Consider the following 13,893-nt stretch of genomic DNA (forward strand, 5'->3'; position numbering starts at 1 on the left):
TCATGCAGGAATGTTCTCTATTCTGGAGAGTTTTTGCTCAAAGCAGAGCTGGCTTCTGCCCAGGCACTAAGTTTTCCAAGCGGGAAGGGTCTAGGGGTGCGTGGCTTTAAATAGCTGCCTGGATCCGCATCATAGCTTGTGATTTCATAATGGTCCCTATTGTGTCTCTGGAGTTGGTGCACACTGGGTGCCACTTAGCTCCTCCCGTGAGGGCTACTCCATCAGTCCCTGGGGAATCGGGCCCCTGACTGACCTGGAGGTTCAGTTGTCCCCAAAACCCAGTGACTGACGTGAGGATGAACCCAAACGGGCGTTACAAAATGACACTTCTGGAAGAGTTACAGGTAGCGCGGCCGGGGCTCAAAAGTGCAGTTTTGTGGGTTGGGGTTTTTTTTTCCATTTTGGAAATCACTTTTTTAGACAGGAACCTCAAGAACAAAGCGGGAGGTGGTTTTTTTTTTTGTCTGAAACACTCATCCCTCTCCTGCTGTATTAAATACGTCCAGACTCTCGTGTTATACAGTACAGGTGATGTTATGGGCTGTTTTATTTGCGTATGGGAAGAAAAACCTCCTACAAGTCCGTGGTTTTAGGGCTGTGCCTGAAGGAGGAGGAGGCACGCAGAGGCGTGATGGCTCGTGGACTCGCGTGGATGCAGGGGTGGGTGATGTCTGGGAGGACGTAAGGGAGCTCTCCACCCCCAGCCCCAACTTTTCCCTTCTTGTCATTGCTAAACAGAGACATGACGAGGAGGCAGTGATTGACCGGGGAAGAAGGAGCAACGCTGTCAGTATTTGCTATGAGAAGGAGGAGTTGGAAGGTGAGTCTCTGCTGAGATCCTGGTGGAGGAGCCACTAGCCCAGCGCGTTTTCCCATTGCACAAAGTCTCTCCAGTGTGCCTTGTTGGGTGTCAAATCATGTGCAGCGAAACGTGCCGCGCTTCTCAATAAAGCAACACAGTTATTGTCACATTTTTTACTATTATGGCTTTTTAAACGGAGGGAAAAAGCCTCCCGGGAGGCCACGGTGTGAGTTGTAGCCACGGGGCTTGATAATTCACGGCTTTTTTTCTCGCAGAGGTTGCTCCTGGCTTGGAGAGGTCAGGAGAATCATTTCAGGGCTGCAGACACGGGGCTGTGATTTTCTTTTTTTGTTCTGGAGTTCATTGCAATGGGACTGATTTGATCGTCTCTTGTCGCCTCGTGCCATACAGAGCTTTTGAAAATAATTAGCTCGTGTTGCTGCTTAATGAGCAAGTCTGAGTGTTGTCCAGCCGAAGCTGGAATTTGAGAAGAGGTCCGATACTTTCAGGGCACTTTTAGATGACCCGGAGCCAACACTTGTTGTTGCTGTGTTGTTGCAAAGCTCGAGTAAAATAGGCTTGGAAAAAAGGACGTCCAGTGAAAATAACATTAAGGGAAGCTGGCGTTGCTCCTGGGATTGAACCGTGGCTTAGCAAGGCACCGGCCACCTCAACTATTGCCGCAATGCCGAGAGCGCTGCAAAAAACGCTGCTTTTTCGCAGGCCACCGGACCCTGTACGTGGGCGCGCAGATGCCACTGGTTAGGCAGAGCCACTGGCATCACCGACGCCACAGCCAGAAGCATCGGGAAGGGGAACGGGAGAAGGAGTCTGCCCCGACAGAGCAGGGCTACCACTGTAAGTCCCACCGCGGCATTCGCTAAACTGGGGGCAACGTGGGCACTGGGGCCTTCTGCAAGCACGTCCCCGTGGCTAGTTTGAGTGAGTTGCTGTTCTTCCGAGGGAAAGTGGCCTTATTGAGCAACACCCTCTTTTTCCCAAGTTTTACTTTCTTTTTTTTTTTTTCTTTTTTTTTTCTTTTTTTTTTGTTTTTTTAAGTGCAGTTAAATGCATAATGGGTTTAGGCTCGTCTTCCTTAGAGGGATCCTGGCTTTAAAAATGGCAATGTGGGGAAGGAAAGCAGCCCATCCTTATGCAGAGGTGGACCAGATGCTTCTCCTTCTTCACGGCTCTGTGCAAGCCCAGAGAGACGCAGAGGAGAGGGGCCAGCCCAGTGTTTATGGCTGCACTGGTGCTGATGGCCACTTTGCACGTGAGGGTGACAAGCTGTGTTCAGGCGCAGTAACGGGATGGGTCTTTGCCTTCTGCCCCCAGGCTCCCCGTCCCAGCGGGTGCAGGTCATTCTCAGGACCAAGGAGGACGAGCAGCACATCCCTCACCACTTGTTCTCCGAGCTGGATGAGATCTGTGTAAAAGAGGGCCGAGATGCCGAGTGGAAGGAAACGGCAAGGTAAATCCCTGCTGCTTTGGCTGCGGTGGGAGAGGAGTCCCCGCACTGGCAGCGCCCGTGGGCTCTGCTTTCTCCTCTCCAGGACGCGAAGCTTTTGCAGCTGCAGGTGGCGGCACGAGGAGCCTTCTCCTCTTGCCACCCCGTGGCTCTGTCAAAGGGGCTGCAGAGCTGGGGCTGTTTTCGTGCAATGGGGCTGATCGCACCCGATGTCCGCAGGTGGCTGAAGTTTGAGGAGGACGTGGAAGACGGCGGCGAGCGCTGGAGCAAGCCCTACGTTGGCACGCTGTCCTTGCACAGCCTCTCCGAGCTGAGGAGCTGCATCAGCAATGGGTCGGTGCTGCTGGACGTTCGTGCCAACAGCATCGAAGAGATTGCAGGTACCGTGGGCACTGCATCTCTCCGGGAATGGCCGAGCTCAGCTCACCACGGTGCTCTTCACTCCCAAATCAAACCCTGCCCCAATGGCACGTCCTTTTCCAGAAGTGCCACTGTGTTTTTCTCATGAGCTGTTTTTTGGATGTAGACTGGGCGTGCAACAGTCGCACTGTTTTTTTATTCCAATATGGGGTCCTTTTGAAAGCAGTTTGTGGAGTTGGAGAAGCCACTAGAGAATATTCTGCAGCCAAAAAGGAGCGTGTGTCAGGGCTTAGCAGGCTGCTCTTAGAAATACGGAGTCTGCGTAAGAGCTGAACCACCTTAAAGGAACTATTTCTTACAAGCTGTTTCCTCTCATTCTTTGTTTTACTTTTTCCTTCACATCCAGCATTTAAGAGTTTTAAGGCAGAGTTTCTCTGGCGATGACCAAGCAGTGTATTTCTGTGGGGAAGATACTTGAAGTTAATTGCAAAAGCCACTTTGGAGAAGTTATCTTTGACTGGCAGCAGGTCTCCATTCAGCCCTTTCAAGGGCTGGAGAAGTCGGAGCCGTTCTTAGCATGTTTCTCCCTGGGCTCAGCAAATTGCACTCGATCAGCACGGGAAACTGGGAACGTCTGTGCTATAGATTGCTTATAATTTGGGTAAACGTGTAGAGTCAGAAAGGCCAGGTCGGGCAAGAAAATTGCATTATTTAGAATGGGAAATATTTATCTTAGCGGAATGATGAATAAGCACTTGGATGATGTTTCTTAGCAAAAGAAAATTCTCGTTTTCGCTGCAAAGGCTGAACATTATTAAAAGGCCTTGCTATGCAAGGCTGAGCGGGCATTAGGGTGCAGCCTGTGTGGCACAGCCTTCCCTGGGGGCTTTGGGGGTCGGGACTTGTTGGGGTTTCTGCTCTGATGGCTTTGTTTCCCTTTGCCATCCTCAGATATGATCCTGGCCCAGCAAGAACAGTCCACGGAGTTTGACGAGCACGTGCGGGCGCAAGTTCGAGAAGTCCTTCTGAGGAAGCACCACCATCAGAACGAGAAGACAACCAACCTTCTCCCCGCTGTCTGCTCGTTTGCTGATGTGAGCAAGAGGCAGTCGGACCTGCACCTCCTCTACAAGCCAGGTGAGGGTTTCTGCAGGGCTGTGGCCCCATTAGACTTGCCCAGGCAAAGGAGAAGCGTCCCAGTTGCTCCTTGTCCATCTTTCTGAGTGTCTTTCTTTTTCCTACCAGCCCAAACAATCACCCCTTGTCCTTCTCCCACCGCTGCGGAAGCTAAAGATGGGGTGACCCGTGAGAGCAGAGCTATGGATTTAAGCAAGGTGAGACACTCGTAGCTTTCTTAACGCCTTTAGGGCCAGATTTGCTCTTGCAGAGTGTGCTGCAGAGCGCTGTGGGCTTTGCTTTTGGGGTAATTGCCTGAAAATCGCTTGTCGTGCCCAGGCGGAGCTGCACTTGATGAAGAAAATTCCCACCGGGGCTGAAGCATCCAACGTGCTCGTAGGAGAGCTGGATTTCCTTCACCAGCCCATCGTGGCATTTGTCCGCCTGAGCCCGGCTGTCCTCCTCTCAGGCATGACGGAAGTTCCCATCCCAACAAGGTGCGAATGAGAAGCGCAAATTTCTTCCGTAAAAAAGACACCCAACCAAACATCAAGTTGCAGGCATCAGTTTGGTGTCCCAAGGGAACAAGGCTAGTGGGAGGGGGAGCAAGCACGTTTCCCCCACCCACGTCTCCTCGCCTTCATTTCTCCATTCCCTGCTGTAGCTTTTAAACCCATCGGCCAATTGTAATGAAAGTTGGCCCCCAAATTACATTTGCCGTCTGTTTTGAAGAATTTCAAATTCATCGCGGCATCGCTGAGCCTACGTGTCCCGTCTTGAGCCACGCTCTGGGCTGGGAGCTGCCAGGGCTTTCCTTGGGTGCTCTTGGAGCAAAGACACCTTCTTCTCTCTCTCATTTTCTTTTTCTTGCCCAGGTTCCTGTTTGTTTTGCTTGGACCAGAAGGAAAAGCCCATCAGTACCATGAGATCGGCAGGTCCATGGCCACTATCATGATGGATGAGGTGCGACAAGATGAGATAGCTCCGGGTCATTTTTGCCTTTCTTCAGCTCTCCCTGTCTCTGAAGTAGTGAGGAAGAGGATTTGCTGTCCCAGCTGCCCGCAGCTCTCCAAATAGCCCAGCCCTCTTTCTCACCCCAAAGCAAACACGCAGATTTGCATCACCCCACATCCTGGAGGCTGAAATCCCGCCCGGGGTGCATCCTGCACCTCATCCTTCTCGCCGGGGTCCCCAGCACGCTGTCCCCAGTGGTGGCATTGCCAGGGCCAGTAAAACTTCTCTTGCTCTTTAAGCAGAAGGGTATGGTGTGCCATGGGGGACGGGGGCCTCGTGGGGGAGATGATTACAAGTGCCGTGATGCGCAGATTTTTCCTTTTGGGGGAATATTTCCTGCCCTTTCCAGCAGGGAATTTTGGTGAAAAAGCCTTGCGTTTAGCCAAGAGCTTATTGCACTGGTTAGGACATCCGAGCTGGGTTGTCCTCTCACCAGGTTGTCTTCTATTGGCAGGTTTTCCGTGACGTTGCCTATAAAGCCAAGAACGGGGCTGACCTCGTGGCTGGCATCGACGAGTTTCTGGATCAGGTCACGGTCTTGCCGCCAGGAGAGTGGGATCCATCAATCCGAATCGAGCCCCCGAAAAACGTCCCTTCGCAGGTGGGTGCCACATCGGCGGGAGGCATGAGGGGGATGGGCAGGATGGCTGGGGATGCTGTTCAGGGGCCCAAATTCACAAGGTCCCACTCTGACACAGTCACAGAGCCAGACCAGAAGCAAAACAAGCCAGTGGTTACAAGTCCATAGCTTTATCTCACTTCCATTTTAACAGGAAAAAAGGAAGATGCCAGGAGCTCTTGATGACAGTGCTTCTCACAGCACGCTGGAGAAACACAGTGGCCCTGAACTGCAGCGGACGGGAAGGTGGGAGCTGTAATAGTTTGGGGTTTTTTTCTGTTTGCCTCTCAAATCTGAGCATGCACCTTCCCTTCTAGCAGGTCTTTGGGGTTAGCTGGTTCAGTGAAGGGGCTCCACATTGCCAGCTTGGTCCCCTGGGCTGGGCAGGGGGGAGATCTGGGCAGCTGGGCTCAGCCCCAACCATCACCGTTGCACGCAGGTTTTCTTGATTTGGGCTGAAGGAGAGTGCTTCTTTTTAGCCACGAAAGTTACTCTATGCTTGTGATTGCCCTTCTGCAGCAAAGCAAAGTCGACGTGTTCCTCCAAGAGAACAGACTCTCTTCTTTTTCCTTCCTGCAGGCTCTTTGGAGGTTTGACCCTGGACGTGAAGCGGAAAGCCCCGTGGTTCTGGAGCGACTTCCGGGATGGTCTGAGCCTGCAGTGCCTGGCGTCCTTCCTCTTCCTCTACTGTGCCTGCATGTCCCCTGTCATCACCTTTGGGGGACTGCTGGGGGAGGCGACCAATGGCCACATAGTGAGCACCTCTCTCTGTTGGGGGGGATGGGGGAGGGTAAAACTCAGGCCAAAGTCCCTGCTGCAGTGAACCGGCTTTGGTTTTTGTTTCTCCCTAACGATTTATTTACTCACGGCCGCCTCTCTTCCCCGGACAGAGTGCCATGGAGTCGCTGCTGGGCGCGTCCATGGCCGGCGTCGTGTATTGCCTCTTTGCCGGCCAACCTCTCACCATCCTCGGCAGCACCGGACCCGTCCTGGTGTTTGAGAAGATCCTCTACAAATTCTGCAAGTAAGGCAGGCTGCCGCAGCTGGGTGCTGCGAGAGCCTTCAGAAGGGGGCAGTGATGGAGAAAAGATGCTTTTCTTTTCTTTTTCTTAGGGGTAGTTGCTAGATTTTAGTGACAGTCCTTTTGTTGCGATGGCTTTGATGGGAGATAAACCACCCTTATTGCCATAAGGTTTATTATTAAGCCCCAGCTTGCTGGCAGCAGGTGACTGGGTGCAAACCCAGCTGGTTTCAGTGTTAGGGCGTCAGGGTGATGTGGGAGAACACCACCTGGCCCAAGAGGGACCTGACCTCAAGCAGCCTCCAAGGTGTTAACACGAGATCCGTGTTAAACAGTGGTAACTAAATAATTGGCCTCTCCTGCTGTGGGTCTACACCCTGCACCACAGCCCCGAGGCTCTCTGTAGTAGTACATGGAAACTGCATTTCCCATCCGCAGCCTTGACACGCTCCAAAATTGCTCCCCGTTTTCCCCAAAGGCAGGCATGGCTCAGGGCCTCTTGCTGGCCTTTCCAGCCTTTGTTTCATTCTGCTTTCCCAGGGAATACACGCTCTCCTATCTGTCTCTGCGGGCGTGCATTGGGCTGTGGACCGCCTTCTTGTGCATAGTGCTGGTGGCCACCGACGCCAGCTGTTTGGTGTGCTACGTCACCCGCTTCACGGAAGAAGCCTTTGCCTCCCTCATCTGCATCATCTTCATCTACGAGGCTCTGGAGAAGCTGAGTCACCTGCGAGACACCTACCCTGTGCACATGCACAGCAAGCTGGACTTCCTCACCAGCTACTAGTGGGTTTTTTTCCCCCTGAGAAAGCTGCTGCCCCTTGGCAGGAGCTCCGGGCTGCACCTCCATCACCTTTCCCTTACCCCTGTCTTGGCTTCTCTCCTCCCAGCTGTAAGTGTGAGGCACCGACCCATCCCAGCAACGAAACGCTGCGTTTCTGGGCGAGCAACAAGATCAACGTGTCTGGCATCGCCTGGGAAAACCTCACGGTGACCGTAAGTGCCCCGAGCCACTGCTTCCTCGTGCCGCGTCCATGGGGTCCAGGGGCATTTGCCTGGTGCAAAAGTCAGAGCCCTTCAGGGAATGATGGGCTTCAAACTGTGCTAGTGCTGCTCGGAAAAGTCCTTGCCTAAATGTAGCGTGTGGTTTTAAGCCGCTTGGTCCTGGGGAGGAGAGTCCACCTTGTCCAGTCTACCCCAACGTTGTGGGTAGCAAGTGTCCCCGTCAAGCCTGTTGCAGGACAGTATTTCTGACTGGGAGGAAGGTTAAGTAGTGGGTGGTTTGATTATTGTAGAAGTTGTAGGACTTAAGTTCATGCTTGAAAGGTAGTAGCTGGCCTCCTTAATGGGTTCCTAGTAACTCCAGGCCTTGCTTTCTCGTTCAGTGCTGTCTGTAGGTACGTGCATAAATTTGCTTGTCTGAGCAGCCTCTCAGGCTGTTGTTGCCGGAAGCAGAGCCCGGGCCTAGGGCAGCAGGCTCTTATGGTGGCCTTCATCCCCTCTTGGCCAGGTTCTGCAAGACCTCCCCTGGGGAGGGACGATCTGTCTCTTCTCCTCCTTTCCTACCATGGTTGTCTTTAGCCCTCCTTCCCTCTTCCCTCTCTCTCTATCCCCAAGAGTTTCCAGTGTTTCCTTCCCCTCTGGTGTCTTCTTTAGCCACGATTGCTCGAATGGCAGGCAGAGGATGTGCCAAGGGTGCGTGGTATGGTGTCCCCTCACATCTCATTTCTCCGCTGTGTAGTTCAATGTGTCACTTGTTCAGCTGCTGCTGCTCATTAAATATAAATCTCTATTGGCAGGAGCAGTTACAGGGTCGTGGATCTTGGACCAAGATCCTCAAAACCCCCTAGCTATGCGAGGTTTCCCTGCCGCACGTGCACTGCCTTTGTGTCCTGACGCTCTGTTTCTCCAGGAATGTCGGTATTTGCGTGGGGAGTTTCAAGGACCTGCCTGTGGACGCGACGGCCCCTACACCCCTGACGTGTTCTTCTGGTGCTGCATCCTCTTCTTCGCCACCTTTGCCCTGTCAAGCTTCTTGAAGAAGTTTAAAACCAGCCGCTACTTTCCAACCAGAGTAAGTAGAAGATGGTGGCCAGTGTCCATCTCCACACTCATTTCCCAAAATGGCTTTCCTGGAGCACTAAGCAGTATTTGCCCTGCCTTGGTCAAGCTGGGAAACGTTGGCCTTGCAGGCCAAGCTCTCCAAGAGCTTGGATGTCCCGCACTCATTTCCATGAGTGCAAAATCATCGTAGCATTTCCCACATGCCTCGTGACCTGCCCCAGATTGAAGATTTTGGGGGGTTGATTTATTTTATTTTTATTTTTTTTTCTCCTCAGGTAGTAGGAAGTCAGGTTTCCCAAAGTTTTGGGGGTTGGGGTTGGGGGATTTTTTCCCTACCTTCTGTGCATTATGTGCTCGAGCGGAAAGTAGATTCGAATGAGGAGCTTCCTTTTGAGGACTAAAGGATGCCTCAGTGCCTTGTTGCCATTGTAGCTGTGAGTGTAGCTGTAGTGTCAGACATGTGTTTTCTTATTTTTAATATTATTATTATTATTTTTAGGTTTTGACTTAAACCAACCCTTGTCCGCCTAATTAAGCTTTTTTTATTGTCTGACCCCAGATCTCACAGGGACAAACACAGCAGCAATATCTAAGCAAGGGATCAGGCTGCATGTGCTCAGAGGGGTGGTGGGATTTGGTTAAGCAGCCTTAATGTTGTGGATGTCTGCAACTCTTGCATCTCGCGTTACGGCCCTGTTTGCCATGCCCCTCTCACCTCTGGTTTCTCGCCCCAGGTACGGTCCACAGTGAGCGACTTTGCTGTTTTCCTCACCATCGTCATCATGGTGCTCCTTGACTTTGTGGTTGGGATCCCATCGCCGAAGCTCCAGGTCCCCCATGCGTTCAAGGTAACGGGATGTTTTGGCACGGTGGGGGTGCCACAAGGTGATGCCGGGGCAGGGCAGGGCTGAGTCTGGAGGAGATGCTGGTGGTGTGACCATCTCCTCTTCCACCTCCAAGTGCCTTGCTTCCTCCTGGAAACGAGAAGATGGCCCCAAAACTAGATACCTACAGGGGAAGTATCTAGAGGTGCTTGCAAAGAGGAGACTGGCACTGCTGAAGCCCCCGGGAGAGGGGGACATGAAGCCAGGGCTGGGAGGTGCTCTGACACAGGGAGGGAGGGGAAAATGAAAGCCAGTGGAGTGCCTGGGCTGGGAGACGATGCTGATGCGTGGGCTTTGTTGCAGCCTACCAGAGACGACCGTGGGTGGTTCATCAACCCCATAGGACCCAACCCTTGGTGGACGGTGTTGGCTGCGCTCATCCCAGCTCTGCTCTGCACCATCTTGATATTTATGGACCAGCAGATCAGTGCCGTTATTGTGAACAGGAAGGAGCACAAGCTGAAGGTAAGGGCCTGTGAGGGATGACCCCAGCCCCTTCTGGGCTGCAGGTCTGGGGAGAAGCTCTTATTCCCGATGCTTTCTGAAGGCATTGGTTTGGGACAAGGTCAGGCTGCGTGGCAGGATGCTCTCCTGGATTAACGATGATGCAGGGAGCAAGTGACAGGGCAGTTCAGATGAGCAACCTTTTGGAGGAGCAAATTAATCTTGGAGCAATAGAGAAGTGCGTTTTTGTTTTAAAATGGCAGCAGCAGCAGGTGTGGGGAATGAATTGTTTTGATGCGCTGCCAGGGATAACTCTGAGTCACACCTTCCTCGCAAGTGGTAGAATTTTCTTTATGAGTGGAAAAAAGGTTTTGGTGGTTTTGGGTTGTGGGTTGTTGTTTTTTGGAGAAGTATTTATCGCACAAGCTCTGCATATCCATTGTTTCTGAACTCCTGCCAGATTTTCATGCCACGTGCTTGTGCAAAGCCTGCATACACGCTTGCTTGTTTCCATTTCTTGTTTTGAATTCTGAAGAAGTTGACTTGTGCTCGAGCAGGGTTTGAGTCTGACTTGCGACGTTATCCTTGCTCTTGTGCTATGGGATGCTCTGTTTCTTGTTTTCCTGCCTGCAGAAAGGATGCGGGTACCACCTGGACCTTTTTGTGGTGGCCGTGATGCTCGGGGTGTGCTCTGTGATGGGGCTGCCCTGGTTTGTGGCTGCGACCGTCCTGTCCATCACCCACGTGAATAGCCTCAAAGTAGAGTCTGACTGCTCAGCTCCAGGAGAACAACCCAAGTTTCTGGGGATACGAGAGCAGAGAGTCACTGGCTTGCTGATCTTTGTGCTCATGGGCTGCTCCGTCTTCTTCACTTCTGTGTTAAAGGTGAGAGGAAAATGCAAACCACCCAACAACCGCGAGCTTGTTGGAGGTTACAGCAAAACAGTCCCCTCTCTGCAGGCCTGAGTAGTTAGTTGTGGAGCGGAGGAGGAGGAGGTGATCCCAACCCTTGGGGCTTGACCCACGGTGGGAACCAGCCTCGGTTAGGCTTTGCAGCCCTTCAGGCCCCCGTTTGGTGTGCTCGAGGCGAGCGCGCAACGCAACTGCTTGAATTTTTGGGTGTCTTTCAGGCCCGCCCATGTTTATGGGTTACAGTTGAGCATATTCAGACCAGCACATCTGCTGTCTTTCAAACAGGCAGCCCTTTACTGGCTGCAATTTGCTCCCCAAATGCCCGGGAGCAGCCGTTCCCAGGAGCTAAACACACTGAGGTCATCCCCGTGGGCTTCCTTGCACGTTCCTCCCACAAAGTAATCTTGTCTCTAGGCTAAAAGGAGGCCTGTGGCCTTTGCCTGTTGCCCCAAGAATAGGCAGAAGTGTTTCTTCTACCGCCAGAGAATGCGGCATAGGGTAGCACGGGTGAAATCGCCTGTTTTCCTCCAACCTTTCTGGAAAATAGGATTATTCTGAGGAGAGGTAACTCCCAAGTTCAGCCTAAAGCAGAGCCTTAGCTCACTCGTGCGCACAAAATGGCAAAAAAATGGTTAAAATCTGACCCATCTCTAAGCCTGAATGGAAGCTGGAAAGCTTCAAGCAATTTTAGGCAGTGCCTGTGGAAGAGGGTGGTAATACTGAAAATGCAATACAGAAAAAGAAACGATTGCATTCTTACTTTTTTTTTTCTTCCCCCCCCCCAGTTTATACCAATGCCTGTGCTTTATGGCGTCTTTCTCTACATGGGTGTGTCGTCACTCAGAGGAATTCAGGTACGGACTCTTTTACAGCGTGCAGCATGTTGGCTCCCTGGTATTTTGTCTCTGTAGCAGCAGGGAAAAAAGCAGTGGCATGGGAAAAACTTCTCGCAGAGCAAGCAATGAAACTCTTTTGTGTAAAAAAGAGATTGGTGGAGGTACAGGAGGTATATGGGGCTGGGAGGACCAGGCAAGTTCAGCGCTCTCTGTTGCAGGGTTTAGGGCAGGTCAGTGTTTGGTTACGTGAAAAGCGGGGGAATTTGGTGCAAAGGGAAGGCAGTTTCTACCACTGGTGGAAATCCTCGCGGGGGGATTCAGTGGGCCGAGAAATGCTAATAATGGAATGGCATGGAATAGTTGCCGTTTGGTGGGCAGCTCTCAGGGCCAAGCCGGTTTATAGATGGAGCGAAGGGAAAATGGGTGCTGCTCCCAGGAGGAATGCGGTGGGATCCAGGATTTCTGACGGCAAGCGAGATGCTGCAAAGTGCCTCCACGTCTCGAGAGGGCCAGAAACTTGCCGCAGTCCCAAGGTGGCAACCTTTCCCTTTTATTTCGCAGTTCTTTGATCGCTTGAAGCTGTTTTGGATGCCGGCGAAACACCAGCCGGATTTCATCTACCTGCGGCACGTGCCCTTGCGAAAGGTGCATTTCTTCACGGCGATCCAGCTGACCTGCCTCGTCCTGCTCTGGACCATCAAGGTGTCCCGTGCCGCCATCATCTTTCCCATGATGGTAAGAGCTGCCACCGCTCAGCAGCGGGGTGTTTGCAGTGTTGGAGTGAGAGGTGGCATCGTCTCTGAGCTCACCGCATCTTCCCTCTTATTCATGAAGGTTTTGGCTCTCGTCTTTGTCCGGAAAGCGATGGATTTCTGCTTCTCAAAGCGAGAGCTCAGCTTTCTGGATGACCTTATGCCAGAAAGGAAGAAGAAGTTGGACGATGCCAGAAATGAAGCCGGAGAAGAAGAAGAGGTAAGGCTTGCTGTGTCCTCGGGGCTGGACATCTCCGTGTTGCTGTGAGATTGCCTGTTTCTCTTACAGCTTGTCTGGAAATGTTGGGGGAAGATCAGCACTCAATCGAAATAGATCCCAATAGCCTGTAACTTTTGTAACCTTTGTTTCCTCAAGTAGCAGTGAGCTGAACGCTTGAATACAGGTGTAATTTTTAAAACGAGTCGTTTTTCACAAAGGTCATTATCATTATGATGATTATTATTAGATGCTGCTGCTGCTGCTGCTGCTGGCAAGACTTGCTCATAATCGTGTTTTGAACACACAATCCCCCTGCCCCGAAATCTTTGGAGTGAACGGTTTCTTCCCTGCTGCACTAATACCTATAGCTGCCAAGGGGCAGAAGCGGAGGGCAGACTGCTAAGTTTGTGCTGGGCATTCAGCTTATCTCCACTTTGATCAAAGACAGAGAACGTGATTTGTCCCTTTTTTACATCAGGAGTCCAGGAGGGTGATGGAAGCTGCTGCTGCTGCAAGTTCAGTTCAGCTGAACGTGGGGAAGACCAGTGATGTGGATATCCCAAAGCAAAGCAGTGACAGGTAAAGCTCCACCAAGCGCCAGGACCCCCGGCAAGATTAGCTTGAAGGTGTTTGGCAGAGTTTTCTCCACTTGCCTCTTTGTGGGGCATCCCACAGAAACCAGCAGGCAGCTTGGTGGGAAAACCAAATTTGGGGGCAGGGCTGCAGGAAGTGATTGCAGGGCTCTGACCGCAAGCAGAGTGGCTGCAGCACTCGTGTTTGACCCTCAAACCTTGCCTCATCAGTGCCTTTACGGTAGCTGGAGATCCTCATACTTAACACATGAGGAGTTGCAGGCGTGATCTGTACGAGCAGTGGCTTAGGAACCTGGACCGGGGCTAAGCCCCAGCAAGAGCCTTTGCACAGAGCTGTTGCTCTGCAGCTCCCGGGCTTGCCTCCCAAAACTCCTCATCCAGCAAAATCCCCCACACTTATGCGGAGCTTTGATTCTCGGGGCTCCGCTGTTCCTCTTGCTGATGCTAATGCTCTTGGTGGCATCAGTTCCCATAATCACGGATTGCTGTGTAAAATATTTATTGCAGGACTGATCCTTCTGAGATTGTTATCCTGGATGAAATGTCACAAATGACCGTATGGAAGGCTCTCACTTTGAAGACAGAAACCCTTTGAATCCAGGGAGGAAAAAGGTAAAGGATTGCACGTGAACGTGACCGTGCTACTCTGCAAGCGACGGCGCACGCCTACGCTTTTCCCACGCTTTGGCCGGCAAGGCTGAGCAAACGGCCTGTCCCTGGGAACAGGCATTGTGGACCGTGGCATGTAAACCAGCTCCTCTCTGCTGGGGTGGTCCCCCAAACAGGGC

At 52.1% G+C, this 13,893-nt stretch overlaps 1 protein-coding gene across 1 annotated transcript in view; it reads left to right on the forward strand.

The window, feature by feature from the left end:
- Window positions 1-729: 729 nt before the first annotated feature.
- Window positions 730-13,893, forward strand: part of LOC126036790 (electroneutral sodium bicarbonate exchanger 1-like) — a 32,322-nt gene continuing 19,158 nt past the window's right edge. Inside the window, exons 1-23 of the mRNA XM_049796988.1 lie at window positions 730-820; window positions 1,526-1,672; window positions 2,138-2,273; window positions 2,490-2,650; window positions 3,582-3,767; window positions 3,876-3,964; window positions 4,086-4,243; window positions 4,622-4,709; window positions 5,215-5,361; window positions 5,534-5,625; window positions 5,959-6,133; window positions 6,270-6,403; window positions 6,941-7,186; window positions 7,291-7,396; window positions 8,313-8,474; window positions 9,199-9,312; window positions 9,652-9,813; window positions 10,426-10,677; window positions 11,490-11,558; window positions 12,102-12,275; window positions 12,375-12,512; window positions 12,991-13,091; window positions 13,613-13,717. Of these exons, the coding sequence (XP_049652945.1) occupies window positions 1,555-1,672; window positions 2,138-2,273; window positions 2,490-2,650; window positions 3,582-3,767; window positions 3,876-3,964; window positions 4,086-4,243; window positions 4,622-4,709; window positions 5,215-5,361; window positions 5,534-5,625; window positions 5,959-6,133; window positions 6,270-6,403; window positions 6,941-7,186; window positions 7,291-7,396; window positions 8,313-8,474; window positions 9,199-9,312; window positions 9,652-9,813; window positions 10,426-10,677; window positions 11,490-11,558; window positions 12,102-12,275; window positions 12,375-12,512; window positions 12,991-13,091; window positions 13,613-13,700 (3,096 nt within the window). The 5' untranslated portion in view covers window positions 730-820; window positions 1,526-1,554 and the 3' untranslated portion in view covers window positions 13,701-13,717. The remainder of the gene's footprint in view (window positions 821-1,525; window positions 1,673-2,137; window positions 2,274-2,489; window positions 2,651-3,581; window positions 3,768-3,875; window positions 3,965-4,085; window positions 4,244-4,621; window positions 4,710-5,214; window positions 5,362-5,533; window positions 5,626-5,958; window positions 6,134-6,269; window positions 6,404-6,940; window positions 7,187-7,290; window positions 7,397-8,312; window positions 8,475-9,198; window positions 9,313-9,651; window positions 9,814-10,425; window positions 10,678-11,489; window positions 11,559-12,101; window positions 12,276-12,374; window positions 12,513-12,990; window positions 13,092-13,612; window positions 13,718-13,893) is intronic.

This window comes from Accipiter gentilis, unplaced genomic scaffold (genome assembly GCF_929443795.1).
Source record: "Accipiter gentilis unplaced genomic scaffold, bAccGen1.1, whole genome shotgun sequence".
Taxonomy (NCBI): Eukaryota; Metazoa; Chordata; class Aves; order Accipitriformes; family Accipitridae; genus Astur; species Astur gentilis.